The 19,481-nt window shown below is 34.2% G+C and overlaps 1 protein-coding gene across 12 annotated transcripts in view; it reads left to right on the top strand.

Annotated features, from left to right (window-relative positions):
* DMD (dystrophin) overlaps positions 1-19,481 on the top strand; it is a 1,090,817-nt gene that overhangs the window by 440,385 nt on the left and 630,951 nt on the right. For all 12 annotated transcript variants that reach the window (XM_048288642.1, XM_048288670.1, XM_048288700.1 and 9 more), the window contains 4 exons: positions 4,435-4,545; positions 7,780-7,953; positions 9,620-9,775; positions 13,159-13,329. In XM_048288642.1, the coding sequence (XP_048144599.1) occupies positions 4,435-4,545; positions 7,780-7,953; positions 9,620-9,775; positions 13,159-13,329 (612 nt within the window). The remainder of the gene's footprint in view (positions 1-4,434; positions 4,546-7,779; positions 7,954-9,619; positions 9,776-13,158; positions 13,330-19,481) is intronic.

The following is a 19,481-nucleotide window of genomic DNA, read 5'->3' as shown; positions in this document are numbered from 1 at the left end:
TGTTCATGTAAGATACCTACAATAGTGTCTGCACAGCTGGAATGGGAATCTTTCAGTCAGTGGTGTTGCTTTCTGGGCAGGGATCAGTTTATCCATGCTGAGGGATTTAGCAAACCATTCAGCAATATGTGTTGCTGAATATGTTCTAAAAGAACATATGGGGAAATTTATTATCAGAAAGCTGCTGAGGGCTTGGGAGCTCTGTGTGTTTGCTTCAAAAATTTCAAGTCCATTTAGAGCATTGATAGGAGGAATAATCTTTGTTTCAGCTGATCAGAAATTAACCTGGGAAAATTATATTTAGCTCCTCTTTTTAAGTGAAATGATCAGTTTAGCTTATTCAGAAACTTGACAGAAAGAAAGGTGAGTCAAATATGTGCTATTCAACTTCTCCTTAGGATCACTTTCTGAATATAAATTCTGTGTGCTTCTTACTCCACCATGTGGCACTGAGAATTTAATGCTAGAGAGCCAGTGTTACCCAAATTATTTGGAATACAACTAAAGATGATGTATTCAGACAAAAAAAACCTAACAGCAACCACAGAGATAAATCAGTTCAGATTCTTCAAGGTCCAATGATGACAAAACCTCGAGTGAGGTAAATTCTAAAGCAATATTCCAAAAGGAATATTTATTTGTATGCTTGATCTCATGATCCCAATGGAAGACTTTTTCATTTTCTAAACTTACCAAAAAAATACAGAGAATGAAGCCATCATCACAAGAATTTGCAGTTGTTGACTTTTTTTCAAGTATTCTTTAACTGTCAGGAAGAAAACAAATCTTTACCAAAATTATTACATTTATATGAGAAAACATTTTCCAAATAATTATTTGTAGCTTTGTTATTCAATGACTTTTGATGGAAGAGAGAATTTCCATTTTGTACATCTGCTTAGTCTGAGTGACTACATGAACATTTTTACATTCTAGGAGAGAAAATAGACTTATTTCATTTCTCACCTGCATATGACAAATCACTTGTCTGTTGTTCTCCCCAGTCAAATTATATAAGTTGTGGTATGGAGAAGAACTCAATATTGTGTTTTTGAAAAGTGCAAAAGTAATCTACCTTTTCAGTAAATTCCTTGGATAATTTCAGTTCTGTAGGGATAAGCACTACATGCCTGGCTGTTTTCTAAGTGAAGGTGGCTATTAATCTATTTTTATAGTATCTTTGTGCTTTGTTCAAAATCAAAGTTAATGTGATGAATAGAATAGCAGAATTGTTCAGTTGCTCAAGGTGTTACTTAACAAGAATGATGCCACACTTCATTGCCTTCAGGCTAATATTTTGGGACAAAGAACTCACAGCTGTCTACTTAGGAAAATGTTAAAGTTACTTACACTTACCTTTCCTCTCCTGGAAATTGTGAGAATTGTTTTGTTAAGCCATATGTGGATCAGTGGTCAGAGGGGAGAGCTTGATAAGTGTTATTCAGAAGCATAAGCTTACATTTTATTATGTGTTAAGTTTGAATATCTATGCACATTTCTGTACTATACAGGCTGTCACCCTCTAACACATCTCCATAGCATCTGAACACTGTGTTTTTAACTGCATTTATCATGTCCAACTTCCAGTCTTGCCTTATCAGTCATGGTTCTACCCTGTTCTACATTTCTCATTTGGACTCTCCAGTGAATATTTCTTGAGAGTTGGTGTCCATAAGTATGTAGTTTGAGTTAAGACTTACCTGTATGTCATTCGTGCTGTGACATCATCATCTATATGTTATATACTTTTACATATATATATATATATATATATGTATAAAAATTTTGCAAATTTCCTGAAAGGTTGCCACTGATGGCAAATGAGAATCCTTAACCAGTAGGACACAATAATTTATGCACAATACTATTGCTTCATTACATACAACACATATATTCTGATGTTCTAGAAATTAAACGAAGGCAAAGGTTTTGCTCTTTGTTAAAAAAAAAAATTAGAAAAGAAATAGACAGGAGCCACTGAGAAAAGAAGAGATGGGGATAATAGCAGAAAAAATAGTGTTTTCTTATGGGTGTTAAGAAGTCAATGCAATAAATTTGTGAGTCAAAAGAGACACAAAAGTCAAAGTGGTAATTTAAAAATTGAATAATAATGGATATCCTAGGCAGGTGTTATAAATTCTTTTGTATCTCTTCAGGACTGATTTAATCTTTCTGCCTATGAGCAGCAGTAGCAAATAAAAAATAATAAAAAAAAAAGGCTTTCCTTGCTACAAGCCTTACTAACTTTTCTTTTAATCTTTCCTCTAATGTGTTTGTTCTCTTCGATTCCACATTTTGATGTCAGAGTAGGTGATGCTTCATCTCTCTCCTGCAGAGCACTTTAAAAAAGTAAGATAGGACAATCTCTATGCAATGTCCCATAATACCTAATTGCTTAAACACTACCCTTATCTGTACTGTGCTGTTCTGACCTATTCAGATAAGAACTGTTCAGTTATATGCTTTCTGGAGTGACTCTGAGGTTGAACAAAGTAAATTGGAAAATGCAACCAAAAACCAGTTCGTTGATGAGGTGCAGAAGCAAACTGTTGAAATACTGGGTGTGATATAGTATATTTTTTAACATTCAGACTTGCTTCTTCCATTTATGTGCAGGTCTAACATCCAAGACATCAAAAAGTTATTTGGCTTCTGGTACTAACTAATCCTGAATCACCACTAGTGTAGTCTGTGTGTGGCACAAAAATGGAAGATAATTCTGTTACAACTCAAACACACTTCAAGGGGGAATTTTAAACTTAGACAAGGAAAAAATAAATGCTCAGCAATTAAATAAACCTTCTCTTCTTGATGGAATCATTCTTTTAGTTGACCATTTTTGTTTTCTCAAAATTTGGAAAAATTCTCTTATTTGCTCCAGATGTTTCTGACCATTTGTTAAATAGCCTTATCAAGGAGAACTCAAAATATGACAAATCAAAAGTATACAACTATGATAATTTTAAAAGAAAAAATCATCTATATTTGGAGCTTTCTGCTAGTCATTTTGCTTTTACAAATGCTTTGCTTTAGGGAAATATTTTAATTCTCAAAATAGTACTGATTAATTTAGAGCCATATATATATTCTTGAAATTAAACTTAGTAAAGACTTAGTGGTTTCATGTAGTTTTGCAAGTCTTTTTTCTTAAAATTTACTTTAATACATTTTCAATAAAAGTTGAATATAAATATGGCATAACTTTCAGTATCAAGCAGTGAAAAACTGCTTTCAGTAAAGTGCGGAAATACATAATACATGATAATGGTATAGAAGTCATTATAACCACATAATATCCATATAAAATGGGCAGTGTATTGTGTACACAGTTTTGTACTTAATAACCTATGAAAATGTGATTAAAAATACATGTATATTAATTTTTACTATAAATGTTACTGTAGTGTAAGATGAATTTATGTGCATATATTTTAAATTATACCTGGTCTTCAGAGTATCTGAAAAATGCTGTATACCATTAAAAAAAGGATTGAATATAAAATCATTTTTTAATGCAGGAGTAATGACCTCAAATGCATCTCATGATGGGAACATATCTTCTTGTCTTTATTTCATTGGGTAATTTTTCTCAGTAGTGCTGTCTAGCAGTTCTGCTAATAATTTCAATTTCTTATTTTCCAGCAATTTAAACATAAATATATGTGAATCATCCTGAAGTATATTGTATTAATATATTTTCTGGAAATTCTTTTCCATTGCATTGCACTAGCCAACACTGCTTAAGTTAATTATTTCTTGTAAGGTTGATTTATGGTGAACCAAAAAAGCTGATGTTTTTCTTTGGATCACACTCTGATCTTGCAGACAGACTTAATGTATTTTCTAACACACATTGCTGGTTAAGTTATTATAATAATGAATTGTGTGTCATTGTGCATTTAACTACAGAAAAGTGACACTGAACATAGGTTCTGGTCAGTAGTAGACCACAAATTGTGCACTGTTTTAGATATAGCAGAGCTCTCTAAGATGAAGATGATGTTATACTTACAGGACACTTTGATCAGTTTTCTCTCACCTTGCCTGGTGTTACTGTGAAAATAAGAAGAATTAAGAATAGTCAAGCAAATAAATTTTCTAATTTTTTTCCATGATTAAATTTTAATGTTCTTACAAATGAAAACTGTTATTTTCCTTCAGAAAAGATAAATTCAGTCCCTTAATCATCTTTGTCACCCTCCGCTGGAGCCTTTCCTGGAGCTCCATGTTTCCCTTGCGCTGAGAAGCCCAGAGCTGGACACAGCACTCCAGATGCAGGGCTGAGTAGAGGGGCACCTCTACTCGTGCTACTGGCAGTGCTGCCCAGACTAGTACTGCTGTCCAATGCATTTCAAAATCAATTGTTCCAAATAATGTAAACAGCATACAGTTTTCCTTCAAACCTTGCAGATTGCTGTCTTTGTTTTCCAATAGAAAATACAATCTGAATTAACAAGCCACGAGATTAGCTTGGAAGAAATGAAGAAACGAAACCACGGTAAAGATGCTGCCAAAAGAGTGCTTTCCCAAATTGATGTGGCACAGGTAGGGAAACTTTATTTACTCCATTTTTCCTTCATTCACTCAAATCAGTAGTATGAGTGGTACTATTACTCTGCCATGAAGTGTTCTTAAGGTATCTCCTCTGCTTTAGCTGTTCCTTTCTAGCCAGAAGATCAAGAGTGATAAAGCATACCATCCATACCTTCTTACCACTCATTTTTCTGTTCCAGCCTTCCTGTCACATTGGCAGCAGTTCTAGGGTGTGCAGGACTTTTGTAACCAGCTGGTAGGGACATTGTATAATAAGGGGTGCTTTGAATGTGCTGAAGTTTCAAGACATAAAACTACAGTGAGGCTTTTTTGATAGAATTTTTGATGTATTTGAAAATATTTACCGTTAAAAATATGTTAAAATATTTGAAAATATTTAGTAGAACTGCATTTGAAATACAAATTATACTGAGCTATACAACACAGACATCAGTTTAAAATGTTAAATAATGTGTTATTTCGTCTATCTTAATAGACACAGAGAGACCTTCTTGAAAATGTAGAAGATTGAATAAACAGCAGAGAAAGAAAAACATTTTTACCCATTAATGATGGGCTCTTGACTATTTTGCTGGAGGTTTTTTGGTGGTTTTGGATTTTTTTTTTTTTTTGTATGTGGCAAAACAAACTGTCATAATTCATTAGAAGGACAAATAATTTCATTATGGCCATTTTTTAATTCATTCCTATCAAGAATTTCTAGGCAGCTCAGTTTGGGTTTTAATTTTTATTATGGGTAACAGTAATTGCTTTTTAGCAGTTAATTAATTTGCAATTAACAAATTGACTTTTTCTAATGTTTCATCTTATCTGTAGGACTAGCTTTTCTTTGTTGAGAATATTTATGTTTTCTCATTTTTCTGCCTTTCTTCATACTAACTCACCTTCTGATGGTCTCCATGGCAGCTCTGAAGTTGCCCTTATTTCATCAGTGAAATGCAGGCATCAGATGACCGTGTAAATAAATGTTTGTAAGTTCAGCAACACGCAAGGGAGCATTACCCTTTTATAGGTGCCTTTTTTATTAATCCACCTCTGTGCAGATATTTTTTTCTTTGTAAGGTTTCTCTAGATGACAATGAGCATCAGTTTGAGTTTTGAAAAATTGGTGGAGGTCATCTTGACAGACTGCTTTGCTAACATTAGATAAAATGTAAGCAAAATGTAGTAATTTACATGCATAATGTAAATATCAACTACCAAAACAGGTAGAAGCTGAGCCCTTTGTTACAAATATTTATGACTATATTTGAAAATTGATCCTGGCTTTTTGTATTATTGTAGGCTAAGAGTTAAGTTCTGATTTTTAAATTTAAGAGGGAAAGTATGATTAGCAAAATAAAAATCTATTTCTGCCGTAGTGATATAATACCTAGTTAGTCCTAACAAACGGAGAATTGTTACGTGAAAGTAAAATCTTTTCTAATGAATAGCTATTTTTCAAAATTCAGTACTGAATGCTTTTCTAGTAAAGTTTTTGAATACATCCTTAATTGTCTCTTTTCTAGACTGACTAATATGTTAAAGCATACTGAGACTTTTAGATAAGCAGAATGATAAACCTGTCATTCTTCTTTATAAATTTTTTATTTTAAAAATTACTTTTTGAAACAAAGTGATCAAAAATGAGCACATTATTCGGGTACAAAATAGCTTAATACAATGACTTCTATGCTGTGACAGGTACATCATTTTTGTTTTCTTTATGTTCCAAGTTGTTCAAAATACCCACTTTTCTTGTTTTGCTGCTTTTAAGAATTGAGATGATATTATTTTAAAACTGTTGGAGATAAATATAAGTATATAATATAGCTGTTATTGTTATCTGTGAGAACTCAAGTGAGAGTGCTAAAAGATAATCTAGATCACATTTGTATATCAAGCTTAGTGTTTCCAACACAAATGGTAAGTGATACAGATGCTGTAATGCAAGATTCCCACAGGATTTGATCTTCATCAAAGTGAAGTATCAGAAGAGAATGAAAAACTAATTATATACAAATTTAGTGTATGCAAACACATTGAAGAAAAATAAGACCACTTATTCCTACCCTTGTTTCCTACTTTTATTCCATTGCCCATTTATTTATTGACAGAAAGACTTCCTTTCTTATCTCATTGTATCTCAATGTCATAAAAAGCATTTAGTGAATAAATTTGTTGGAAGGAGTTGCTGGATATTTACATATTTTTGTAGTACTCCAGATTGTTTGCTGCTCATGATTCCTGCCTCCTTTTCAGAAATCTGATAGATGCGGGAAGGGTTTTTACCCATGCCTATGTATAGACCAATTCTATGCCTTATTACAGTATATTGAAATTTGTATAGCACAGACCACACTGTAGAGGAATAAAGAGTCCATGATTTGAAGATAAAAAAATCAGAAGTGTGTTTGCAGATGCTGAGTTCCTATTTAATTACTTTTCTTAGTGACATTTATTCTTCTTTTTTGTTCCCCAGACAGTTGAAAAACTTATTCAATAGTATTTCACTCTTTACTTCTATAGAGAAATGAATTCTTTTTGAAGTAGATAATTAAAATTCCTTTTCTTTGCTTTATTTTTAATTATTTCCCCTCCCCCTGAGCTAGGGATCATGTGAGCAAGCAGTCTAATTAATGCACAAAGTTATAAAATTGTGAAATTAGAAGCCAAGTTTGTCACAGACTTTTTTCTGCCTTCAAATTTCTTTCTTTTTATTCTAGGTCAGGCTTTTTTTTGAAATTGAAATATAAATCAATTTTATACTCTAAATCTTGGGGTTTGTGCTAGACCTACTTGCTGGCAAGCCACTTTATTTAGGTTTCTTTGAAGGTCTAAAAGATTTGTTCCTCATACCAAGAAGCAGCAACTGATAGAGTTGAAGAGCATTCCCTCTACAATGTGGGTGGCTTATCCTCAAGCCATTAAATCTCTCTTCTACCCATACCCGTGAACATTTTGCATATTGAAAAGTACAAAACTTGTCCCTTTCTTTATGTGTCTATATGGGCTCTTTTGCCACAGGCTTTGCTACATCTAGTGCCCTGGATGATGGAAGAATTTTTATGCTTCAGTGAAGACCCAAGATTCTCTGCCACTGGCATCTTCCCTAAAAGTTTTATATTCTTTTAATAAGAAACAGTTGATTGGCAATGGATTCTAAGTGTTCTGTAACAGGACCAAGACTTGTTGTGAGCATTGATTTGATTTCACACTTGCTACTCACCCATGTTTACTTTTCAGAAAAAGCTGCAGGATGTGTCCATGAAGTTTCGCTTGTTTCAAAAGCCAGCCAACTTTGAGCAGCGCCTCCAAGAATGTAAAAGGATTCTAGATGAAGTGAAATTGCAGGTGCCCAAGCTGGAGATGAAGAGTGTTGAGCAGGAAGTAGTACAATCACAGCTGGATCATTGCATGGTGAATATTTAAAGATGCTGTCTTTCTATCGGCTTTATGCAGAGAAAGCTAAAAATTACAGATTATTGTCCTAAATTCAGATGAGAAACAAAGTATCAGTTACACAAAAAAATCCAAAACCCAAACAAACAAAAATCCCAGAAAAACAACAAAAACCCCCTTCAAAACTCTAGCCATGCACTTTCACTATGTGAGAATATCAGTTAGGGTCCCTTTCTAATTCTCACTTCTCATCCTGCATGTGAATTTCTCTCCCTGGATTGGCTCTGTTTTCCAAAATATTCTGCAGTCATGGAACTCTGTGATGAAACCAAAAGAGGTGTTACAGGGCACAAGTCTATTCTAGCCAGGAAACACAAAACATAATGGAAACCCCTAGATTAAAACTTCCATGAGGTGGCATGCTATGACTTTCTTTCAGCTCAAGAGCAAAAGATGACCTGAACCTGTCCTAAAGAATATGCAGAAAATCTATACATACGCCTTCAATATCACTAAAATCCTGTTCCCCTTTACTCTTGAAGGGAAGTCAAGCTAAACAAAGTGTTCTTGATGATCATAAAAAGAAGATTGTAACAGCAAAAATAGCTTGTTTCTCCCTTTTTTTTTTTTTTTTTTTTTGTTCTGCTGTATTTCTTTTTGTTTGTTTGTTTGTTTGTTGGGAGCTTTTTATGTTGTTGTTTTTTTTTTTCCTGGGGCAATGGCATGCCTGAAGATTTCCTCCTCCCAACCTCTTTCAGATTGTGAATGTAGAAAGAATTTAAATTAAAAAAAAATAAACATGGGAAAAGTCAATGTTACTGCTTTAGATCTTTGTTTTTTCTTAAATGAAATTGCTCTTAAATTAATATTCTTGTTAGAATGACATTCTTATTAGAATGACATGGTAATTAGAAGCTCTGTACTGAATTAAAATGTTTTCACTCAGCAGCTGGCTTTTGCAGTCCTGATGTATTTTGTGGAAGACTTACAGTGATTTTAGAACATCTTTAACTACAAGGAATCTCATAATATTCCTATTTTCAAAATCTGGTTGTAGTATATCATCAGAATGTAGACAATGTGCATCATACAATTTCTTGATTCCTAATTTCTTGACAGGTTTTCAGTAATGAAAAATTTATCATCATATTAAGCACTTAGAAAGCCGGTGGACTATATACATGCGACCTTGAAGTAAATAAAATAGTAATTGTACATTTTAGGCCCACTTCATTTTGTTACTTTTTTATGTAGGTTTTTTTAGTTAATTAAAGTTTTTAGAGTATGACACTTACTAAAGGTAGGGGTAATGCTCTATCCTTCCAGTCTCTAGGTTTAACAGTATGAAAAAAAATGACAGATTTTACAATTAGTGACTATTTGTAGTTCAAATACATCCAACATTCTGTATGAGTTGACAAAAGACATCTGTTGTAGTTTTAAATACTGCATTATCTAAGTTTGAGAACAACCTCTGTCACAGCCTAAAAAAATTAGTAATGGTGTGTACTTTTTTATGTATAACATTTCTAACACTGGTTTTAGTGACATATCTTTGAGCTCACTCTTCATAAAGGTGGGCTGTTCTGAGTTTGTTCATTTGGATTCTGAATACCATCAATGGTCTTTTCTAGTTTTCATCTTTTAATGGTGGTGTTTCACTTTTATCTTTCTATTTGATTAGAAATTATATAAAAACCTGAGTGAGGTGAAGTCTGAAGTGGAAACAGTGATAAAAACTGGGAGGCAGATTGTTCAGAAGCAGCAGACGGAGAGCCCAAAGGAACTGGATGAAAGGCTTACAGCTTTGAAGCTGCAATATAATGAATTGGGTGCAAAGGTAAGTTCTATGTTTTCAATAGAAAACCATGTACTGGCGAAGTTAAAAATAATCTTGGTGTGTAAGGAAATAGGGTTTTTTACTGGTTCCTTTCAAGGTTCTCCCAGTGGGACAGAAGGAATGGAGGCAAAGGCTGTCATCAGCATGGCTATTCAGTTTCTCTGAGGAAAAAAGCAACCATCTAGGAAAATAAAAAATTCTTTTTTTACAATTTAAAATTTTACTTTCTTAGTACGGTAATTTTTTTTCTTGTGAGTTCATTGGTTTTTAGAGTTCAGATGGGCAATGTTGTTTCATTTTGATGCCTCAAAGAGTTACTTCAGAAAATTACTTAGATTGAGTTTTACTTAAAGAGCTACTTCATAAAAGAGAAAATTCTACCTTTTAAATTCATTCTGCCTCTGACTGTACAGATCTTGAAGTACATAATTTCCATTTCTTGCTGTTCAAAAATCTGTTGAACAAAAAGCTCTTGCCACTGAATCTTTCCTTGGGAGGCACTTGTGTACCACCATGTTTTGTGGCTTCTGCACTTGCACCTAGTCAGTTCTTGACATAACTATTCCCTGATTTAAATTTCAAGAACCCCATTTTCACTGTATCTTAATATGTAAGCCACTTCCCAATGGGAAAAGGTTTTGTTTACTCAATTTTTCGTAAAAGTCAACTAAACAGAGTCAGATGGACAGGCTCCTAACCAATATTAACAACACTCAGAAGAGGAATTGTGGCACTGTCCTAAAGAATACTTCATTTAAATAATTCAGTTAACAACTATCCTTCATTAATCCTTTTTCTCCCTCTTGCCCTCATTAGAACTATTCAAAGAACTAAAACTGTAGATTAGAGTAAATTTGGTGCTGTAACTGGATGTCTGATAATTGTGAATGACAGATAATACCTGTCTGTTTATTTCTCAAATTTATACATTTGAAAAACACAGAACAGAAAGCAAATTCTTAAATTTTTAGATAATAAATTATTTAAATCATAAATTATTAATGGCTAGGAAAATGAGCGCATGGTAATACTGAGAGTCAGTATGTGGTTTAAACAGATAATGAGAATCAAGCCCTGGTGACTATAGTATGATAAAACAGTAAGAGTTATGTTATTTTGACAGAGGTAGTACTCATTAGGGAATCTGAATTAAAACAGTCCTCTCTAGCTAGAAAGTAAAGGTATTAAGAGACGTCAATCTTTTGAGTGTCAAGAAAACTGGAGTCTGCTTCATTAAATGTGGATAGCTGTCATTTGGGATTGGATAACATGTTTGGGCTCTCCATTATTTTAGAAAGAACTGTGGCATTTATTCCTGCACTATTTTTAACTTAACAGCAAACAGGTGCCATTATTGTAGGAAACCTCTCTTAACTAATGAAGGGATAAAAATGTGCCATTAGGGAGCCATTAGTGTCTTGAAGTGAGCCATATTGCAAATTAATGTGTCTCAAAAATTTGCAGTGCTTGGCTTAGCTCTGCTGCCCTAGATGTAATTTCTCACATTTACTTTTACACAGCATGGTAATTAACAATTTAAGAGAAAGTCACAGAAGCCCAGATATATAGAAATAAAAGAATTGGATAGCCATTATCAGGAGTAATTGATTGCGTTAAGACAAAGCCTTTTTAAGACAAAAGTAACAATAGTTATAACTAATAGGAAGTTTCAGGACTGAAATATACAGTCTGAGGGAAAAACACATCTTCAAGCATAGATTCTCTTGTGGGATTCTGCAAGTACTGTTTCAAGAGGCCCCCTTATGTATAAAGTAACTTCTGATCACATTTTCTGACCCAGAAGGCCTTTAGAGGGCACTGTTTCCTATTTTTCTGTGGAAAATACATCTTTACATTTGAAGTACTAACAAACTGATTAATCAGTAACCTCTGGATATATGAAATGTATGTGGAGATGTTGTTGTGTTATTTATATAATAAATAGGTTTTAGAGATGTGTATAGCAACACAAATATTCTCTCTGTTTTGACAAGTATCAGTAACTTCATTGCATAATATACCAGGTGTTAAAAATTCTCAGGCAATCAAGCTCAGGGTGTTGCAGTTTGCATTGTAGTGCTGCTAAGTAATGTTATTTACAATTTCTATTACACTCTTCTGAAGAAGAGGTAGAAAACCTGGCTCCATGTGTGAATGGAGCTCTAAAAAGCTGAGTTTTATGGTCCTTCCCAGGGATTTACCTCTTGGCCTGACTGTAAATTCTGTGGTCTCATTTAATAAATTTGGCATGCAAGAAAGCACATAAAGCATATTCAGAAGAAGAAATGTTCTGAGATTTCAGTAGTAAGTCTCTACAGAGTGATAATAAATTATCAGGAACACTTTGTTGCTTATTCCCTAGGCAAACATCATCTCCTTACTCAGGGATAGCAAAAGCCATGTACAGAACCTTGTAACATCCTATTACATTTTAAAACCTCAAATTCTCCTTGACAGTTGATCTACGAATCAGTTTGATCATTGTGCCACTTTTGTTCTTAGTGGCAAAGTCCAAAATATTTTTAGTAGATGCTGATACCAGTTTTCTACCACTGTAGGAATTTTTTTTCTATTTAAAAATACTTAAATACAAATCAATGGCTACAGTCTTAACTTGATTACTATTTAACATTCAAGCTAATTAGGAATTTCTTTTAAATATTAGTGGTCTATGGGACTTTTGATTCTCCTTCTCTGATTAGGTTTTTTTAAACTTCATCACAGCATGATTTATTAATTTGTATTTTTTGCTACTGGTTGCCTAATGTCAGTTGTGGTGTACTTTCTCATCTAAGATCTCTGAATTTACTCTTCTGCTTTCTCTACTAATTATGTAAAACCTTTTCTTTCTTTCCCTGAAGAGTCTTAGGGTCTTGCAAGACAGATTGTATTTGCCCTGTTCTTTCAAAATGCAGTGTAAGACAGACAAGGCAACATAAATACTCAGCCTTCCTTCCAGATGCCATGTACCAACCTTAAAAGAACTTTACAGCTAAAGCAGAGGTCATCCCTAGTGCTTCATATCCATAACATCTATTTTGACATCTATTTTGTGTCTCAAGGAAAGCCTTGTAGTTCAGTTGTTCCACATTAATTTGCTATGCACGACTTCAAAACAGAAGAGGAGGTTTTCAGAGGTCTGCTGCTGGTTCAAACTCAATGGATATTTATACACATAATTTTCTTGTAGGCGTTTGCATTCTAGCAGCAAAATTACTGATACTGAGAGAACAAATCAAGACGTACCTATACTAAAAGTGTGACTTCACCTGTGGAATCCCAAGTTTAATTTTTATAGAAAAGTGGCCTACAGAAAATGTTATATAAAAACCATTGGACCTCTTTCACCGAAGGGTTGATAACTACAAGGTTTCGTTCTGTAGGTGACAGAAAAAAAGCAAGAGTTGGAGAAATGCTTGAAATTGTCCCGGAAACTACGGAAAGAGATCAATGCTCTGACAGAGTGGCTCGCAGCGACAGACGCGGAACTGACAAAGAGATCGGCTGCACAGGGGATGCCAAGCAATTTGGATGCTGAAATTGCCTGGGGCAAGGTAACAATGTAACACACGTGTGTATATTACAGAAAGATAGATTTCTTTCATGATAAAGAAAAATAATTAAAAATTCTGGCATTTTAATTAGTGGAACTTTGTAAATGTTTTTTGCATTATCTCAGCTTAGCATTAACACTCAGAAAAGTTTAAACCATCGTGTCTCTGCAGATATCAATGGCACAATTCACCCTTCACATTGCAATAATCTTCACTGAGATGAACTTAAAGTTAGAATTTAAATTTTTAGAGTACTATAAATCAACCACCCAGTATGCATGTAAATAGAGATCTCTTCTTCACCCCATTCTACTCATGATTAGAAAGGTATTAAATAGCAGATGGAAGAATAAAGATGCCAGAACACTATATATTCCACTTGTTCAGATATCAGCCAGGATATTTGTTTTCTTATGCTTAGATTTGTAGCTCATTCCTTTTTGTTCTGGGGGCTTCCTACTTCTGTGAGACTTCACCTTGAACTCGTATTTTTTTGTTTTTAACAAACAAAAAGTTTCAGGTTTCTGAGATTGATAAAGTAACTTTAGCCCTAAAATGCATTGATGATTTAAAAACTAATAACAATAGTAGAATAACAACAATAACAACAATTTTTAAAAGGCAGTCTACACATCATTTGTTAGGTTTGGAATTTTTTTTTGTCATCAGTCTCTAAGAATGACAGTATTTTAAAAGTGATATCCAAAAATGTCAACTTTTTCTCTTATTAACTTACAATTACTGCTTTGACAACAGCAGCTTTCACTTTCAAATCAAAACCTAAATCCCTACAACCCCCGTTGTTCTCTCCTATTGTTGCCTGATGTTTTCTCATTTTCACTTGCTGCTTTTCCTACAGTAAATTTGTGCAGTTCCTCTCATTTCTCTTGATTGATATTGTGATCTTAGAATCATAGAACCATTAAGGCTGGAAATGACCAAGATCATGGAGTTCCACTTTTGGCCGAACACCATCGTGGCAAATAAAGAGCAGCACTAAGTGCCATGTCCAGTTGTTTCTTCAACACTTCCAGGAATGGTGACTCTGCCATTTCCCTGGACATCCTATTCCCGTGCTTAACTACCCAGTTTGAACACCCCCAGATCCCTCAGCTGCTCCTCATATTACTCACTCTCCAGATCCTTCACTGGACACGCTCCAGCCCCTCAAAGTCTTTCTTGTAGTGAGGGACCCAAAATCAAACACAGGATTTGAGGTGTGGCCTCACCAGTGCTGAGTACAGGGGGACAATCACTGCCCTGGTCCTGCTGGCCATGATATTGCTGATCCAGGCCAGGATGCCCTTGGCCTTCTTGAACCCCTGGGCACACCTGGCTCATGTTCATACCTGCCAACCAGCACCCACAAATTCTTTTCTGTTGTGCAGCTTTCCACTGACTCTTAAACACCCATATCAAAGGACAAATGTCAGATTTTTAAGAGACAGCTTAGAAAATCATCATGTTTTAGCATCTCCAAACTGACCTGCTAGGTAGGTAGACCACTCACCCAGTAAAATAAAAATTATCTTTGGTGGTGTTAAACTACACAGTACAGTTCTATTGAAACAGAAATGTGCACTTCATGTTCCTGTTGATCCAGATGTATATAGCTTCTCAGGGGTTTAAAGAGAAAGATTTGTCCTTAATATCACTTTATTGTTAGATATGAACCTTAATGCTTCAGAAGTTGCATAATTAGAACCTAAAACCTGATGATTAGTGCAGCTGCACAGTGGGAAGCCTTTGTTATGTCTTAAGCTTGCTACAACAAGTACAACATATTTTTAACTAAAGACAATCAAAAAAGGTAACAAGAGCTAATTAAAATGAGGACATTAGCAGGAAAAAAATGTATCAAATAGGAACCTCTCCACCTCCTAATCTTAAAGAATGTTGTTGAGTATTGTGGATTCTCACAGGGAATTGATACATAAAGTTTTGAAGGAAAAACTGGTAAAAAGGATATTTTGAGTTCAAATACTCCCCAAAGCCTTCACTACAATCTAAATTAATTTAGTACCTCAGCTCTTCCGCTTCAGTCAGTTCTTCACTAAAATAAGAACAAACAAACAATTTTGGGTGAGAGCAGCTGCTTCTTGGCAAAATATGTATGTACTAAGTGGCTTTCAAAATTCCATTTTAAGATTGTCTTTTAGGAAATATAAACAAATATTCACATATATATAAGCAGATTTTTAATGTGGAATAATCCAACAGGTAGTATAGGTGGCAAATCCTAGACTTACAAGTGTAAATATTTGCAGAAATTATGTGGATTATACTTTTCTCCTAAAGAATCTGCTCCCCCTGGGAGACAGTGCTGCATTTTATCCTGGACACTTTAAAATTCTTGTGGGGACTTCATAAATAAGTACGATGCTGATACTCCTATGTGGATTTCATTGAGGCATCACACAAAATTGTACATCAATAATTTAGTCCCCAGAACCAGAGCCTCACAGTACCTGATTAATGTCACAGCTTTGGGCTTTGGACTTCGTGGGTAAGTAGGCTGCCAGAGACAGTAACCAATCTAATGTAATGCACTGGGAGATGAATTAAGACCAGCAGATTCCCATTGTGACAAAAGTCTGCAGAAAAACGAAGATGGAAAATGGAGAGGGAGAGAGGAGGATTCAATAGTGCAAATTAACTGAAAATTGGATGTATGCTGCTGTCGATATATCTAAGCAGACAGCTCATAATCTTTTTTTCTTTACAGCATAGGGAAGTAGTTATATTTATTAGCACACTTATTTCTAATTCATTTTCAACACCCAAGACTTCTTAAAAGTGAAAAGAGCTCAGAGGGTTACAAAGATAATTAGAGTTGACAATAAAAGAAATCATACATGTGAACATTGTCTTCAAGGTATAAACACCTAGAAGTAAAAAGGAATGTCCATTTTGAATAGGAAATGAAGTTAGTGAAAGATAGCATTAATCTGGACATCAAGGGAAATGTGTTATTTATTCCTGTGTAGAATTTTTCTAAGAATGGAACAAAAACTTGGCTATGTGAAATGAGATGGGCAATATACTGTAAATCCTGCATTTCTGTTCAGCAGAAACAAGTTAAATTTTTCCATTTGAATTCAGTTCTGTTATAATAGATAAGAAAAATGACATGCGGGTGGAAAGATAGTCATTAAACGTTGGATATTAGAAATCCGTTTATAATTAGAAGTCTGATTTAGTGAACATATTTATCACTGAAGACATTAAGAACTGCAGGGTTTATTTGTCTTTTAATCAGGAACCGGACTGATAAGAATTAGATTGCCAGGAAACCATGTTCTTAAAAAGGAAATGGCAGATGGTATTACCAGGAAAATTCTGTATCACTCCCTACTATCAGCAGTATGACTCTGCCAATGCTTTAATCTGATTTTTTAACACAGTGTGTAATACCAGTGAGTATAAAGTTGACTTGAAGTACCTAGAATTACATTTAGCGACATATTTCCTGTCAGTAATATCTGTAAAAGAAGACAAACTGTAAATTGTGGCAACTGATTCATAGTCACTTGCCAAAATGCAATAAAAATAAAAGATGTGCTGTAAATAAACAAATAAATATGTATAATCAACCACTGAGAAGACCATAATGTCAGCTTCTGTTTAATTCTGGAATCCCACCTGTAAGAGCTGAGCAACCTAATTTCTTTTAGAAAGATTCAAATTTCAAAGAGTATTTACAAGTAATCCACTGCACACAAGCAGTGTAAAGGCACACAGAACTTTTCTTCACTCATTAATTGTTATTGCATTTTTTAATCTACATATGTTAATGACCATCATGGTTAAATATACTATCCCCTGCATTTACTTACAATTCTCGTTTGTTTGAAAAAATGCATCAGCTGTTCATCTTGGTACATGGTAGTTTTACCATTATAAAGTATACCTCAGAAGCCCTTTTCACCACATCTTCAGAAAAACAAAACAAAACATAAAACCCAGAAAAAAGCCCGTTTCTATGTACTGTCTGTTTTCAAACATAATTAATGCCTAGCTGGTATTTGGTGATGGGAGGGACGTACAAAAACCATCACAGTAAACCAAAGCCATCAAGTAAAAAGACCAAAACAGTTGTAACAAAAAACCTTTTAAGTATTTTTTAGTAAACTGAAAGATAAGGAGTATGTCGCAGAGCAGTAGGATCAGAGACAGAACTGTGAACAGCACTCAAAGTGTAAATATCTGCACAGGGAACTGCAATTATTTGTTCTAACATGATTCATCCTGTCATCCTATGGATCCATATTTAAAGTAGGTAAAATATTTTTATATGCAGCTACAAACCTCTTATAAATTCTCAGCGAAGCTCATCCCTATGACTTTACACACTGCAGCATGATTTGCCTTGTGCACGGATTTCAACCCACCCAAAACTGTTTTTGAAATAGAACTTTTATTTTGTACTGCAATTCCTTGCCTGAGGTTTTGATGAATGAAACTGGTACAAGGGAAGCTCAGATTCTCCCTCTTGCTGTTCTGATGTTTCTGGGAATGGGATTAGGAACTAATCACCTGAGACATGCTCTGCATGCAGAATTCCACCAGGGTCTGTCTGCTTTAGTTTTCTGGATGCCAGGAACCTAGATGCCATTTCTCTTGGAAGTGTTCAAGTCCTGGGAGTTCCATGGTGGTGTAATCCCCCAGTTTTGATCAAAGCAGTCTACCAAAATATTTCTTATGACCACGAGTGAGAAAAGAATAACAACTCCTTTCAAAGTAAAAAAAAAACAAAAAAAACCAAACAAAAAAAACCCAAACAAACAAACAAAAAAAAAAAACCAAAAACCATTTCACTCAGTGACACAGAAATGAATTTTTTGGGTCAGAGAATTTCCATTGCGGTATTCTGTACCAAATAGCCATAACTGGTACTTCAGAAAAGTGGGAGTACAGACGTTTCTTCCAAAGAGGCACTTCAGAATTCTGTCTAACTGAAGTTTGAATGGGGAGAGATTCCCATCATCTTAACTCTTGTACCTGCTAGTAGATGGGATCCTAAATAGTGGCATATATAAAGAAAGGTTGACTATATATAAATATATACAAATATATATTTCTCCTTAATATAATCTGTATAATTTGTATACACATTTTAATGGAGATGTCTTTCCTGGAAGTAATATGGAACCTTTCTCTTCCAGCAGGTAATACACGCTTGAATAAGATTTTATTTTATAAATAAATATACTACTCTTAAAGGAAAAAAAAAAGTGAATGTAATAACTTCACTATAGTGATGAATAGCAGAATTAATATAATCTGTTTGGGAACTGTTCAACATTGCTGATAAATTTTCACAGCTCTGAGTGAATGTTCGGTGTTACGATGTTTAGTTCTATCTTTTGTTTACATGTTTTTGTTTTCCCAAGATGCCATGATTATATCAGAAAAATAGCTTCTTCCCAACTCCTACATTTATGTATTTTATTTCTGTTACATAGTTTCACCCTGATAAACACACAAAATCAAAACACATAACTTGCCTAATCTTTCTGGGAAGAGTTTCACGACTTTATTTGTTAATGTTTCATGTTGTACACATTGTGGTGGTTGGGACTTGGGGGTTTGGATTTTTTTAAGGTGTTAAGTGTTTTAAATCTCATTCTTAACTTGCAGAGCTAATTCTATTAATTCTGTAGTTAAAATTCTACAACTTTCTTATATATTTCCAAATAAACTGCACAGCTGGAATGCAATTTGATGTTACGGCAACCAGAAGGGATTTTAAATCCAGCAAGGCTGTGTGGAACTTACTCTTTAAAAATTAGGAGAATTTAAAAGCCACTCCCCAAGTTTTACTGAAATAATCTTGTTTAAATCCTGGCATCATGACACATTCTTTTTTGTTTTATAAAATATTGCTGAATTAATAGCAGTACTTTTGATTTTTTTTTTTTTTAACAGAAAATTTACCAGTGCTGTCTGTTATATTGCAGTGAATAAAGTATGTGTGGACTATCGCTTTCTAGTAATACTGGAAAGAAAAATAAACTTCTTAGGAATATAGTGCAGAGATGACAAATTAAAAACAAAACAAAAATGTGTTATTGAAGTTGTGAAAGGAAGTTAGTTTAACTGGTGTACATCATAACCTACAGAGGAAGTGGTAGCTGATAATGCAGTGTGGA

The sequence above is a fragment of the Corvus hawaiiensis genome, chromosome 2 (assembly GCF_020740725.1).
Source record: "Corvus hawaiiensis isolate bCorHaw1 chromosome 2, bCorHaw1.pri.cur, whole genome shotgun sequence".
Lineage (NCBI taxonomy): Eukaryota > Metazoa > Chordata > Aves > Passeriformes > Corvidae > Corvus > Corvus hawaiiensis.
This window is presented reverse-complemented; position numbering and strand designations above follow the sequence as displayed.